The following is a 14,288-nucleotide window of genomic DNA, read 5'->3' on the forward strand; positions in this document are numbered from 1 at the left end:
TTCTAACCTGTGGTTTTTGCAAATGGTAAAGTACCTGCACAGCACTGAGAGTCAGATACCTTCTAGCCAAATATACTAAAACTACAAGCAGTAACTCTAAGAGCAACTTTAACCCAGCCAAGGACAAACCCCTGCTAACCTGTAAGATTTCCCCAGCGAAGTGTTATAATATATTGTAACGCATATGGATGACAGGTACTGTGTAAGAGCCGGCGTACCAGAGCAGGTGACGTCACCGCCCTTCCCTGTGATAGCAGGACCACAGCTACTGGGCTGTAGAGAGATCTCTCCTTGGCTCACCGGGCTGGGTCCTTGTTGAGTGATGTGGGAGTCCCAGGTTCGAGCCCCTGGATGTGGGGGCCGACCTACTGAGGCAAGGGCACCCGCCTGAACCCCCGTTGCGTTACAATATTTACTGTAGGTTACTAGAAAGGTTTTTCGATTTCAATACTAAGAAGTACTCTCACCTTACCCTCGCCTTACAAGCCCTGGAAAACTAAAGTAATGCTTACATGCAGATAGGGCCCTTCTGGTAGTACTTTAAACTGCAGTGGCTCTGTGGCTCAGGATCTGCACCTGTGGCTGGAAGGTTGCCGGTTCAAATCCCGTGGCTGGCAAAGGAATCCTACTCCATTGGGCCCATGAGCAAGGCCCTTAACCCCAACTGCTCCAGGGGTGCCGTATAAATGGCTGACCCTGCTCTCTGACCCCCAGCTTCTCTCCCTGTCTGTGTGTCTCATGGAGAGCAAGCTGGGGTATGTGATAAGACAAATACCTAATACAAGCAATTGTATATGGATAATAAAGTGATCTGATCTTATCTAATAATATTGTTTGCCGACTAGAAGATTTGAAGGCTGTGTCCACACACATACATTTTTTTTCATTAAGAACAGTTTCCATTTTTATACCTGTGGTTTATGTTTGTGCTCCCTGCCTGTAACACTGCATTTGTGTAGATTAAAAGTCATCAGCCAGTTGTTTGCCACGTCTTGCATTTGATCTAAAACAGAGGAAACAGAGGCGACAGAGTTAAAAATAAAAGGCTAAAGCAGTATATGGGACAAGACAGACCTCTTGGGCAATGAAAGTCAGGGATGACTAAGCCGTATTTTCTACACAGAGGTAGCAATTTGAATACGTATTGTGAAGCAGTGCAGGCAGTGCACTGCTTAGTGAATTTAGCTGGAGAATTAAAGGCTATCAAAGTAGTTATGACATTACATCACCATAACAAGCTCAGGGACTAAATATGCCCCATTGAACATACAATGATTAAAGTGATGGTTTCCTTAGAGCCCTGCAGTGGAGGGGGTGAGAAAGCAGTGTGGAACTGCAGGTGGGCGCACAAGGTCCAGGATGGACTGTAGGCATTAGGTGATTCCAAGCGATTGAGGTTCAGTGTTTGTTTAACCATGCAGAGTCAGTGAGTGGGCTGAATTCAGTGGAGTGTGCGCTGCATGGCTTTAGGGTTTGGCTGTGTGCCCGAATCACGGCTCTGTAATTACCTGCAATCTTGGACAGTGCTTGCGTAGCTCTGATTTACTGGAGTCTGGTCTCATGCCGTAATTAATCTCTCCCTCTGCTGTGCTGTGCAACTTTCAGGTCTGTGGCTTCTTGATCCTGATAGTGCTAAATCTATCACAGATGTCCTTTAGAGCAAAGTGGAGGGTTCATTACACAACACCTGTGCACCTTGGTGTAAATATAGCTATCAGGAGCAACATGACCCGCATACCAGATCTTCCAGTACTGGTTTGAGCTTTCTCCCTTTGGTGCTCAGTGTTGTGTGACATGCACACCGCCCCAGGGTCAAAGCCATTTGTTTTGATACAGTTATTGATACAGGTGTTTCTGCTTGGGCTGGCTCCCCACCCCAGATCACACGCAGAAACACACACGGTCGCCTGCCTGCATTCCACCACCAACGTTTCTCCTCCTGGGAAGACTTCTTCCTGGAACCCGTCCTTCAGCCCATGAAAAGAACAGCGGGTCTGTTCAAGGCGAGCAGACTTGTCAGGCAGAACTGACACAAAAGGGGCACCGGCCCGGCAGAGAGGAGACCGCAGAGAACGAGAAACAGAACGAAAAGGCAGGTTTTGCAATCGTCGGCTCTCTTGCTCTCCCACTGGCTCAGTAGCTGAAGGGGGCTGGGCTCCGGGGGTTTGTGAGTATGAATCAAGGCAGGAAACTTGTCTGAGAGAAGGTTCCCTCCCTCCCTCCTTGCCTGTCAGCTAGTCCGCTCGACACAACTCGTCTGTCCCGGAGCTCCGCTTTACACTTTAACTCGCAAGGTAAGACTCCAGGAACTCCTCTCTCCCTCCGTGTCTTTTTCTATGCGTCTCCGATTTTCTCCTCTGCCTCCGGACAGCTGCTTTTCTTCCTTGCTGCGTGCTCAGAAAGAAAAAAAAAGTTGAAAAGTTTCCTGAAAGATCTGCCCTCTTTTTGTCTCTCTCGCTCTCTTTTCGCTGCGCAGGTTAATTATTTCTATCCAGTTTATCAGAGGTGGGTAGCTCATGCCTCACAAAGCACCCGGGGGTTCATTTTCATTTTCATCTGGGCTCCAGTTACCCAAAGCTGGCGCGCGGTGCGGTGAGCTGTGGTCATGAAGCAGAGCGGTGTCGGGGAGCGGGGGAGAGGTTGGGTCATGATTCTGTGCAGGAAAATCTGCTGTTCAAGCAATGGAGCAGCCAAGGGGAAGGACTGCTGGTTCTTAGCAAGCTTTTGTTTTCCAAGGAGCTGTGAATGACTGCTCTGTGGAATTGACTTGGAAGTTTTTTTGTTTTTTGTTTTTTTGGGGGGGGGGAGTTTGATGGGAGTATTTGAGCCTCTGCTCTTGGAAAAAAAAGACTTTGGCAGCGACATTTCGCCGTTACAGCGCTAACTCACACAACACGGAGCTGTGGACATCAAGCCCTGTGTTAAAGTGACATCCCTTGATCATTGTGCTGGAGGGGTTTGTATGACAGATCCTCAGAAAATTATGATTTTTGAGATTCTTCAGCTCATGGCGGCCCTGATTTCCAATCTGCCTTCTTCATTACCTACCCTGCTCTGCCCTGCCTTTGTCACTGCATCGCCTGTAGGCATATAGGAGTGTCTCTAGAGTGTCTGTGGCAATACTTTACTTACAAAGCCTCCTTTTACTCACTTCAAATTATTTTTTTAAGCAACTGGATCTGTTCAGGCATGTATCTGGGCTCTAAACTGTGCAGTGCATTTACAAAATTGCTCCTAAAATAAGAACGCAAGCAAATTACAGCCACTTTCCCAAATGGGGTGATTAAAGAAATCCATATGGTGTCCTGATGCAGGACACACCACTCTCCATACCACGGTGAGCTGTGCCATTGTCCACTTGAGGCTGATCATTGTTTTAAAGCATGGCGTCCATCCTGCGCAGTCAGTTCCAGCCTCCTTTTCCTCAGCTTCCCAGGCCGGGCTGCTGTGAGTCATGCCGTCTCCAAGGAGACTTGCCTAATACATCAGCGTTCCTGCGCAAGGGCGTTGCCCAGATTCAAACCCCAGCTGTCCTCGCCGTTGGCCTGCTTGCGAAACTGCGGTGGAGGTGGGGAGGGGGAGGAGGGAGGAGATGACTCTGTGAAGTTTTAAGCGGACTGGAAGAGGCAGCTCTAGTCCGGAGTCCTGCAGTTGCCCCATGCACAACTGGTAGGCCTGCCCACTGAAGCGGCTACTGCCCGCACTGTTGTCCAGCGAGAGATTCTGTTAGACCCCCTGTGAGCTGAAGTGATGCTGCACGGGGCTCTGCTGTTTGCCCCCCCCCAGCGATGGTCCAATGAGAGCGTGACACTGGTTTCATCCGCCTAAGTCATTGTCACTAACAACCCTATAAATAAATCACAAGGCCCCAAACCACAAACCACTTCCATCATGTGACGGGAGACCTGCAGTCGTTAGTGTAGGGACACGCATCGTATCGCTGTTCCTCCTGGCCATTGTTTTCAGAAGGCCCCGGGGCCCTAGGCACTTTCACCCCGAAATGTGCAAAAAGAGGGGTAAACGGCAACTGACTGACGTCGATTGACATGAAGCACTTTCAGCTGTTCTCATGCTGAACCACGTGATTGATGGAGCGAGTCGAGTGACCATCACTTCCATACTTCTAGTTTCTAGAACAGCCGCTAGAGAGAGCACGTGATTACTGACTTGCAGTGCCTTGAGTCGATCGCAAGCGTGTTGTTTCAGCTCGTTTTTCATTAGTCACTTGTGTTTCCCTCCTTCGTTTCCCTCCTAATGGGAAATGCACGACTGTCCTGAGTGGTTCAGCTCCTGTTGGTGATAGTCTTCTGCTAGCGGGCTCTCCTGCGTAGTCATTCATCTCTGGACCTGTTGTCGAGCTGTGTCCTTCATGTCTCCATCTCGATCCCTTCCTGAGTGCACTATTAAAAGAGAAGGCATGATGAACCCACTACTACCTGGCACATAATGAGACCACATTTTGGGCCATCTCTGACATGCAATGTCCACACAATACACTATGTGTCGAAATGAATTATTGATGCTTATGGATTTACTTAATATTCTGCAGGCATGTCTGTACACCTCTGGCTTGGGTACTGTGAATTATTCTGTATGCAATAATGAGGGATGGAGGATTGTATTCATGCTCTGCTCCGGTATGGGGCCCTGCAAGAGACGACACTTTGCCCTGACCTGGGTTTCGCACAGCAGAGGGAAGTACAAGTGATTCTCATCGCTGGCTCATGCGCGTCTCGCTGGCAGCGCCTTGTCATGCGGATGCTGATGCCGGCAACGTGTGCACAGTGGCCCAACGCGCCCAGAACGTTGGTAGGGGTCTCATATGTGAGGTTTTTGTTTCACTGTAGTTACGCCTTTGAACTGTTAGGGGGAAGGCATCCTGACCTCGAACCGTAGTTTATTATTGGGTTTGCTGCTGAGAAAACCAAGTGAAAGCCTGGTTATTCCACTGTGAAAAAAATGAGTTCAGCTCACACTGTGGCGAAGGGTGGTAACTCACGACACTACACCCTAATACTATGGTACTGGTGCATTTACTGGTGCAAACTTGCAGAAGAGGAAAATAAATAAACCTCTTATCATGCTGGAGGCTGGGGTCTCGTGGTCTTACACTCTCCTGATTCATCGCAGCACATTCTCAGAGACTCCGAGACTCGCTAACTAGACGGTGCTCTACCAGTTTTTTCTTGAAAACAAAAAATCAATTTCATGTCCCAGAATATATAGGCTACCAACAGTAATACAGCTCATATCCTGATACGTAAACGTTTGTGTCATTTTAGTACGGAGCAAGACGTTTTTACTGCTCCATCTGTGGTTTTCATCTGATTGAGAAATGCTCTCATATCTGCGTCCTCGCCCGAGAAGGACACGTGCTTGATCTTGTGCTTCTGGAGTGAACCACACTATATATTTCTCACTGTGCGGCGTGAAGAGTTTTTACTGCATTCTTAGACATTCATTCAGGCCATCGCTTTCTCTCTTTAACCTGCTGCTAGTGATGTAAATATCATTTCTAAAGACATCCTGGTGTAGAACAGGTTGCCTTTCTAAATGCTCACAGATAAAATCTTAGATGAGCCCTCTCTTTAGAATATATTCTCCTAGCCTCTGGGAGGAGGTACCAGACCCCTCTATAAAGAATAAGAGAACATTTGCTTCATTTACACCAAAAGCATCCAATTGGTGAGCAATGAAAAGATTATTTGCAGATAGGGATCTTATTATTATTGTGGTTGTTTTATACACTTTACCAGCTGATTGTCTGTCTTTTGATCTTATAGTAAAGGCTATATCCCATCTCATCCCTCTCTCCCACTTCCTATCCGCAAGATTTCCCCACCCTCTCCCTCTGCTGCTCTCCTGTTCTTCAGCCCTCTTCTTTCCTCTCCTGTCTCTTCCTCTGCCACCTCACAAATCAAACCTCTGAAACCTTTCCTTTTCCAAACTTCTGACCCTCTAACCAATTCTCTGTTTTTAGGTTTAGTGGACATAGTAAACTACACAGATGCTGTGTCAATGCATGAGTGTCCAATTTATTTGCACGAGTTTATTCAACTTTCTTTTAGTCAGTAAAGAGGTCTTCTAACAGTCCGGGTCTCCCCTGTCTGCACCCCTGCCCCTCTCTGTTCTCTCTCTCTCCCCATTGCCCTGGGACAGATGCTCCCTCTGAAAGCAGCCCCTGGCCAGTTCGGCCCCAGCGCCCGTGAGCCCGGCCTGCACGCCTGGCGCGTGGAGAAGCTGAAGGCGGTGCCCATCGCCGCCAAGGAGCTCGGCACCTTCTTCAACGGGGATGCCTACCTCGTTCTGAGCAACAAGCCCGAGGGCGAGAGCACCCTGCACATGTGGATCGGTGAGTGCGGCGCGTCTGGAATGGAGGAGTGCCAAAGCATTGCGGGAGACCGTTCCGAGCCAAGGACTTCGACCAGATGCTTCTTGAAGGATCCTTGAGCATCCCGTTTCACGGCATTGCTGGACAGCTTGTTCCACACCCCCACCAACCTTAGTTGTAATAAAGCAACTCCCGATGTTACCCTGTCATCATCCCTTAAATGGACTTTGTGGGGGAAACTGGGGGCTTTGTGTGCACAAGGGAGGCACTGAATCCGTGTCTCCCCTCCCATTTCCAGGTGAGAAGTCCTCTCGGGATGAGCAGGTTGCCTGTGCCATGCTGGCCACGCAGCTGGATGACTTCCTGAGCGGGGAGCCCGTCCAGCACCGTGAGGTCCAGGGCTTTGAGTCCACGGATTTCATGCAGCTCTTTCCTCGCGGGATCACCTACAAGGTGGGTGTCTGGGACCGGACATCGGACACGGGTCGGGGTCCAGCGGTCAGGAGTGAGGCAGGCCTGGCAGGGGAGCTGGAGTGTGCACAAGGGATCAGAAGACAAGAAAGGATACAGAACAAAAGAGACCATATCTTGCACAGTAGCCAGTAGCCCATTGATCCTGATCTGCTTCCTGAAGGATCCTAGAAGATCAGCCTCTACAGTTTATATAAGCAGGTTGTGTCAGATGTTTGCAGATCAGTGCCTCAGTGCCTCCTATCTTCTGTCCCTAGGAACAATACCTTACTGTCACCATAGCTCCAAAGCTCAGGTTAGAAACCAGTGTGGTTGGGACTTTGTAGAGGTCTGCAATGGGCTGTACAAAACTGTAGGAAGAGGAGGTGATGGGAATGTGCCGTATAGCCCTCTGTCTCTCTGTCCTAGGAAGGGGGTGTGGAGTCCGCGTTCCGGAAGACCCAGTCTACCTCGGCTCCTGTGCAACGGCTGTACCAGATCAAGGGCAAGAGGAACATCCGGGCCAGAGAGGTGGAGCTGAGCTGGGCCAGCTTTAACAAGGGGGACTGCTTCATACTGGACCTGGGAGAGGTGAGGGGGGTGGGATAGTGAATTCCTGGGAGAGCTTTACTCTCAGGAACCAGGAACCCAGCTGGAGCTCAACAGAGAGGCTGAGTGAAAGAGAGGAAGAAGGGAGGGGAGAGACGAGATGAGACACGCTGTGCTTTCTCGCTCTGTCTGTCTCAGGCCATCGTTTCATGGAGCGGCTCCCAGGCCAACATGTTCGAGAAGCAGAAGATGACGGAGATCGCGGCTCTCATCAGAGACAGCGAGAAGCACGGCAAAGCCAAGATCACCGCCGTCTGCGAGGGGGAGGAGCCTGCTGAGATGCTGCAGGTAACCCTGTCCAGAGCCCCAGGTGTGCTCACCCCCTCCTGGCCCTAGGCCTGCTGGGATTGAGGGAACTGAAGCTCCCTACTGGGGCTGAACTGGAGTCACTGGTGACTGAGGCCAATGATTGAGTCATTTTAATCATTTATTGCCATTAATCTGCATCTGGACCAATTTATATAAATTACACAATAATAATAATAATCCACTACACTTATTTATTGAGTTTTTGTGGAAACTAAAACTGCTATACAGGTAATGGGGACTCCCCTCCACCACCACCAGTGTGAAGAGCCAGCTGGATGATGCAATGGCAGTCAAAACCACACATCAGCTATCAGTGTGGAGGAGAACAGAGTGATGAAACCATGTTATAGGCTGTAAGATCACCTATATAGATTAGTGCATTAGTAATGCAATATGACAACTTATTTACACATCAAACATGTAATTATAAATCTAAAACATAACTAGTTACAATTCCTGTGCACCATGAGGAGCTCATATACCAGTACATGCTCAAGGGGAATGGAAACTAGATCCCCATGTGGCTCAGCAACCCCAATAGTACAATTAGTTCAATTAGTCTAGCACTAAGGGGAAAGGAACTGTGGCACACTCGCAAGCGATGGCTCCTGCCTGGCCTGGCCACTCAAGCCACTCCTCCACCATGTGATTGACAGGTGCTGGGGCCAATGCCGGCGCTGAAGGAGAGCACGCCCGAGGAGGACAGCCAGGCCGACGCCTCCAACACCGCCTCCTTGTACAAGGTGGGTGGGGCAGTATGTCCATGGATGTTATTGATTTGTATGTGAGTGTGCATAGGGCATGGCCATGCATCCAACGGGGAAGAAAAATTATGACAATACTCAAACATGCATATACATATATACAGCACAACTCCTATTGTTTGCATTGTTTGTATCATCACTTTCAAATAATACTAATGTAATTGCACAACTATTAATAGGTTTATTCCAGGCTGAAAAGAGAAGAAAGAAAACACAACATTTCGGCCGTGAAGAAACGTTGCGTTTTCTTTCTTCTCTTTTGGGCATGGATTAAACCCATTACTTGTTCCTTTGCAGCCTACGCATGCTGACGCAGCTGCCCACCCGAATCGCACAACTATTGCTTTACTAGTGTGTCCCTCTTCTAGTCAGTTGGAAATGGTGTGAGCATTTCAGCAATAATGCCAAGATGCTGCCAAGAGGCAGTTTAAGCAGCAGGCCCGGCAACATAAAATGCATTCTGAATAAAACAACGTTATTAAGTAAAGTATAAGGACACAACTGATGATTACAAAGATTGGTGGGCACAGAATAAAAGATAATTGGAATTTGAACATTTTAAGAAGTCCCACAGCTTCCTCTCCAGCTCATATGTCTACGTTTTCATCAGTCAGTTGTGTTTGATAAGGTCTTGCTCAGAAAGTTTCCATTTCCTACACATCCGATAAGCTTGGCCTAATTGCTAAGAATTCAAATGAGTGCTGGATCTGTGAGCAGACAGCTTCAAGCAAATAACTTAATAATATGATTGCTAAGCACAGTTGTGTATACTTACTTCTGTAGTGCACTCTCATTGTGGTTTTTTTGCACAGAGACATCATCTCAAAGATCATCAGATGTATTATTTAAGCACAAAAATAGCAGTGCATCACAGCAACATTTTGAAGTCGCATTGCCCACCTCTTGTGTGGATCCATGTGAATCCATCGATGGTGTCCACAGGTCTCGGATGCGACGGGCACCATGAAGCTGACAAAGGTGTCGGAGAAAAGCCCCTTTGAGAAGGACCAGCTGCTCCGCGACGACTGCTTCATCCTGGACAACGGGGCCAACGGCAAGATCTTCATCTGGAAAGGTGAGGGGAGGAGGGGGGGAGTGGGAAACTCTCCAGCAATCCCATGAGCACCCCGGTGACCTTTGCTCTTGTTCAGGTTGAGGGCTGGGCTAGACAGGGATTGAGCAAGTAAGTGCTCCTACCAAATAGTGCCACCTGGGAATGAGTTAGAATAAGTTCTGAACAGTAATGATAATGCCAGCAGCCATATCACCCACCAATTCACAGCTGGCGGCCCACTGGAGCTCAGCAGGTGTGAGCCTGGCCAGTACCTGGATGGGAGACCTCCTGGGAAAGCTAAGGCTGCTGCTGGAAAAAGTTGTTAGTGGGGCCAGAATGGGACGCTCACCCTGCGGTCTATGTGGGTACTAATACCCCATTATAGTGACAGGGACACTATACTGTAAAAAGGCTCCGTTCCTTCGGATGAGACATAAAACTGAGGTCCTGAGGTGACCTGAGGTCCTGAGGTGACTGGTCACTAAAAATCCCAGGGTAACAAGTAGGGGTGTAACCCTGGCGAACTGGCCAATTTTCCCATTGCCCGTACCAATCATGGCCTCCTAATAATCTCCATCTCTGAACTGGCTTCATTACTCTGCTCTCCTCCCAACTGAGAGCTGGTGTGTGGGGAGAGTACTGGTGCACAATGGCTGCCGTCGCATCATCCAGGTGGGGCTGCACACTGGTGGTGGTGGAGGGGATCCCCATTACCTGTGAAGCGCTCTGAGTGGAGCATCCAGAACAGTGCTATAAAGTGTAAGCAATTATTATTAAGCAATTAATGATGAATAATCCAGTGTGCTGTTAGAGGAAAGTAAGGAGATAGTCAGCTTTGCAGCAAGGTATTTGTGATGTCAAGGCTACCTGGCAGCCGTTGACCCAGGTACTGAGCAGGGCGGCGGGGGGAATTAAGGCAGCCTGCCGCTCCCGGGCGGGGTCTGGCCTGCTCGGTGCCTGACTGCAGACACTGGTGCCCGTTCTGTCCGCGCAGGGAGCGGCGCCAACGGCGAGGAGAAGAGAGCGGCGCTGAAGGTGGCCGATGACTTCATCGAGAAGATGAGCTACCCCAGGCTAAAGACGCAGGTGTGTAGCAGCGGGAACGACACCGAAAGACCACACACAACGGCGCGCGCGCGCTTTGTCACGGCGGCTCAGGCCGGGGTGGGAATGCTGTCTTGGGCACTGTCGCAGGATACGAGATGAGATATGAGATAAGGTGTGGGAGGGCACAAAAAACTTTTCCACAAGCAGAAATTCAGAGCAGACGAGTGCTAATTTACAGCTCCACGAGTCTTGTCGCTATCTTATAGGGTTTGTTGTAATAAAAGATGTACAGCCTTTATAGGCTTATAGGAATAGCTTCTAGTGTCTGGAACGCAGTCATTTTCTGGTAGCACTGAAGTGTTACACTGAAAAAAGGGTGGAGTTTAGCAGGATGAGACAGGAGCTGATCTGTGGGCAGCTCACCTTTTCCAGAATTCTGGAATACTTGCTGTGTGGGGTAGTGGGTGGGTTGCAGAACAGAGTATGTACAGTATTTTGGAGGTTTTCTTACCAGCCTGTGTGTGTTTTGCTCTGCGCAGGTGGAGATCATCCCTCAGGGCAGAGAGACGGTCATCTTCAAGCAGTTCTTCAAGAGCTGGAATTAACGGTGGGGCATTTGGTGGGGGGGGGCACTTTTGCAGGGATCGGGCGGGGCAGGACTGGGGTACCCTCCATGTCCCCGGCTTTTTCATTGCAGCTGAGCTCTTCATCATCGAGACCTAATGATCCCTTCAATTAGACCACTTTGATTCGATCTTTGAAAGTTTTATCTCCTAAATACACAATCAGAACTCGTGAAAGCTTCAGTGCTTTTGTCCACTGATGGCTGAAAGAACTAATCAAAACCTGTGGAAAGGAGAGGCTACCACGCACTGCTGCATGCAAAACATACCAAAGTTGGTGAAGGTCTTTTAATTTCTTTCACAAGACAATGCGTGACATAGCAAGCCTTCTCATTCGTCAGGTTTACCTTACCGGGTGCCGATTCCTGATTTTTTAAAATAAGAATATGGAGCTTCCATCAGTAAGGAATGCTTTTCTGATCCACACATGTCTGAAATTCAAACAGCAGCCACCCCTCCCTCCCCTCCAACACCATGCACCCATTAGTAATTATTCCTGGAGTGGCAGGTTCTGTGCCATTAATCTGTAAACTATTACAGTCGTTGTTGAAACAGATTTGCTGATTTGGTGGGGGGAGGTGATAAGGACTGCCTGACGGAAAAGCAGTAATTCTGAAAATAAAGAGTAGGTGGAGCAGTTTTAACCAAAATTTAATTAAAGGGTTTCTACACATTTAAGAAAGGAACAGCTGATCCGCGATGAGAAATCCAAGGCACATGTCGGTGACTCCTGGGTACAGAATTTGAGTCTTCCTGTAGCTTAACAGCCTCTCTGCCTCTGATCCGTCTGCTACTACCATGTTGGAGTGTGAAAACGAACACAGTCACTACGGAGTGCTTCCCCCCTGCCAGGATTTTAAAATGTAAGCATAGACTCAGAGGCAGAAGAAATGGCGTCTACGTACTTGCAGTAATGTGCCTGCAAATTGTCAACCAAGCCGTTATGATAAAAAGCATTCTGTATTAGTATAAGACAGTAGCAATGGTAGTTACAGGAGTGTCAGGAAAATAAAAAAAACAATTGATCTCACGTGCCTTGGAACCATTTACTGGGGTGAATTGTGGTTTAATGTTTGTTGCTCTAGATAATCACTCAAATGGTATGGAGATGCTGTGGGGCAGGGGGTCTCAAACTGTCCTAGAGGATGTTGTGTTTTCCGGGCTTTTTCCCAGCCTGCGCTGTCAGTTAAGCAACTTAATTCTTTTCTAAATGAGATAACAGGACCTGTCTTCCGGGTGTTTTGCTACTGATCACACAACCATACCTTCCTCAAGGTATGGTGAGCTGTAAATCTCCTTGGGGCCGGGTTAATAGTGTTGCAATTATGCAGCTAAATAAATAATTAGACCAATTATGTAACTGAGAACACGGGGTGGAACACAACCCGAGAGACATCAGATCCCTCAGGAAGCGGGCTGGAGATCAGCAAGAAGAGAAGGAAAACATGGGACAGAAATTCCAAACAACCATGTCAGTTTTCCGGCAGACGGCGTTTCTGGTTTTGTATTTTTTTAAATTGGAATATGTGGCTTTTATGACTAGTGAATTATACAAATGTTCTGTACGAACTGAATAAAACTTGTTGGGATTCAATAACGTTTTATTCTTTTTAAAAAAAAGGAAATACAAGGCAATGTACTGAATACAAAAACTGGCATTTCACCAAATAATCCGACACACCGTGAAGATATTGTTTGCCCACGCGGTGTTCAGCATAGATTCCACAGCCACACCGCTGATGCCAGACTGCTTCTGCCAAGGACAGCTATTTATGTTTTCATGTTTAACTCAAAATAGAAGATATATAAATAATTTAAAGATGATCTTATGTTTAAAGGTACGTTGCTATCCATACTAGATGTACTGCTGTCCCTCTCCTCTCACACCTGACTGGACTGTAGACACTGCTTGAGCCACTGCTGTCCCTCTCCTCTCACACTCCCCCTGAATTCACCAGCACACACACACTGTCACACCTGACTGTACTGTAGACACTGCTAGAGCCACTGTCCCTCTCCTCTCACACTCACCCTGAATTCACCAGCACACACACACACACTGTCACACCTGACTGTACTGTAGACACTGCTAGAGCCACTGCTGTCCCTCTCCTCTCACACTCCCCCTGAATTCACCAGCACACACACACTGTCACACCTGACTGTACTCTAGACAATGCTTGAAGCACTGCTCGCCTTCTTTTCTCACATTCATCATGCATATCTGAGTTCACACACCAATTCGCCAATAAAATGTCCATTTGAAATCTGCATTAGTACAGGGTGCTAACAAAGTGAACTTTGTTTTGGGACAGCTGTGTGACAGTCAGGGTTTGCTCCATACACAGCATCTAACCAAAGGCTCAAAAGCACAAGGGGGAAGTTGTGGCCTAGTTGAGCCACATAGGGGTCACAAGGCTTATGAGGAAGTGCATTGAGGACTGAAATCAGAAAGCACTTCTCTACAGAAGGGCTGTCTGGTTTCTGAAACAAAGTACCCAGTCATGCTGTTGCATCACGTTCCCTGGATTCCTTCAATAAAAAGATCTTTAGATCAATAAGCTACTAATAACCAAAATGATCTGACTGTGTAACCTAACGTTCTGATGGTGTGCAAAAATGACTTTTCGAGGACAACACTTGCGAAAGATCAGCACTAGGTGGCGCCACATTGCCACGGTTTGCTTGCAGCGCTTTTTGCTCAAGTTCCCGTCATGGTCTCCAAACAGATGCCTCAGCTGTGCAGGACCAGCGCGGCTCTTGCTCTGTCCACTAGTGCAAAGAGCAGAAAACCGGAGGATTTCTGACTGAAGGGCCCGAAGTCAGACAATCAGTCCGTTTCCGGTTGAGCGGGAACGCAGGCGGGTCTGGCTGCCGCTCCTCCCGCCAGTTTTAAGCTTTTTTTTATCCTTCTCCCTCAATTTTGTATCAGAGAGTCACCTTCCCCGAGCTCTTTCAAATCAAGACCCAGACCCTTATTCTTTCGAAGGCCTCTTTAACTGGTTCTGTGTGCCCTCTGCTCCTACTGTATTCCGTACCCTAAATTGTCTCCTCTCATTGTATTTTTTTGCTTTGTTGTCGTTATTGTAAAGTTCATTTTT

The 14,288-nt window shown here is 48.1% G+C and overlaps 1 protein-coding gene across 1 annotated transcript; it reads left to right on the plus strand.

Annotated features, from left to right (window-relative positions):
* The first annotated feature begins 1,971 nt into the window (after window positions 1-1,971).
* LOC102682756 (macrophage-capping protein) lies at window positions 1,972-12,784 on the plus strand. Its single transcript, XM_006627434.3, has 9 exons — window positions 1,972-2,294; window positions 6,160-6,352; window positions 6,630-6,784; window positions 7,211-7,372; window positions 7,529-7,678; window positions 8,356-8,442; window positions 9,406-9,538; window positions 10,512-10,603; window positions 11,104-12,784. The coding sequence occupies exons 2-9, from the start codon at window positions 6,160-6,162 to the stop codon at window positions 11,167-11,169; spliced, it is 1,038 nt and encodes a 345-aa protein (XP_006627497.2). The 5' UTR covers window positions 1,972-2,294; the 3' UTR covers window positions 11,170-12,784.
* The last annotated feature ends 1,504 nt before the right edge of the window (window positions 12,785-14,288 follow it).

Source organism: Lepisosteus oculatus, chromosome 3, assembly GCF_040954835.1.
Source record: "Lepisosteus oculatus isolate fLepOcu1 chromosome 3, fLepOcu1.hap2, whole genome shotgun sequence".
NCBI lineage: Eukaryota > Metazoa > Chordata > Actinopteri > Semionotiformes > Lepisosteidae > Lepisosteus > Lepisosteus oculatus.

What these genes read in the sequence shown, in the direction of transcription:
- LOC102682756 (XM_006627434.3), top strand. Translation starts at nt 6,160, where the DNA reads ATGCTCCCTCTGAAAGCAGCCCCTGGCCAGTTCGGCCCCAGCGCCCGT. An exon ending in CACCCTGCACATGTGGATCG is followed by an intron (nt 6,353 to 6,629) that starts GTGAGTGCGGCG and finishes TCCCATTTCCAG; the next exon opens with GTGAGAAGTCCTCTCGGGAT. An exon ending in TCATACTGGACCTGGGAGAG is followed by an intron (nt 7,373 to 7,528) that starts GTGAGGGGGGTG and finishes TGTCTGTCTCAG; the next exon opens with GCCATCGTTTCATGGAGCGG.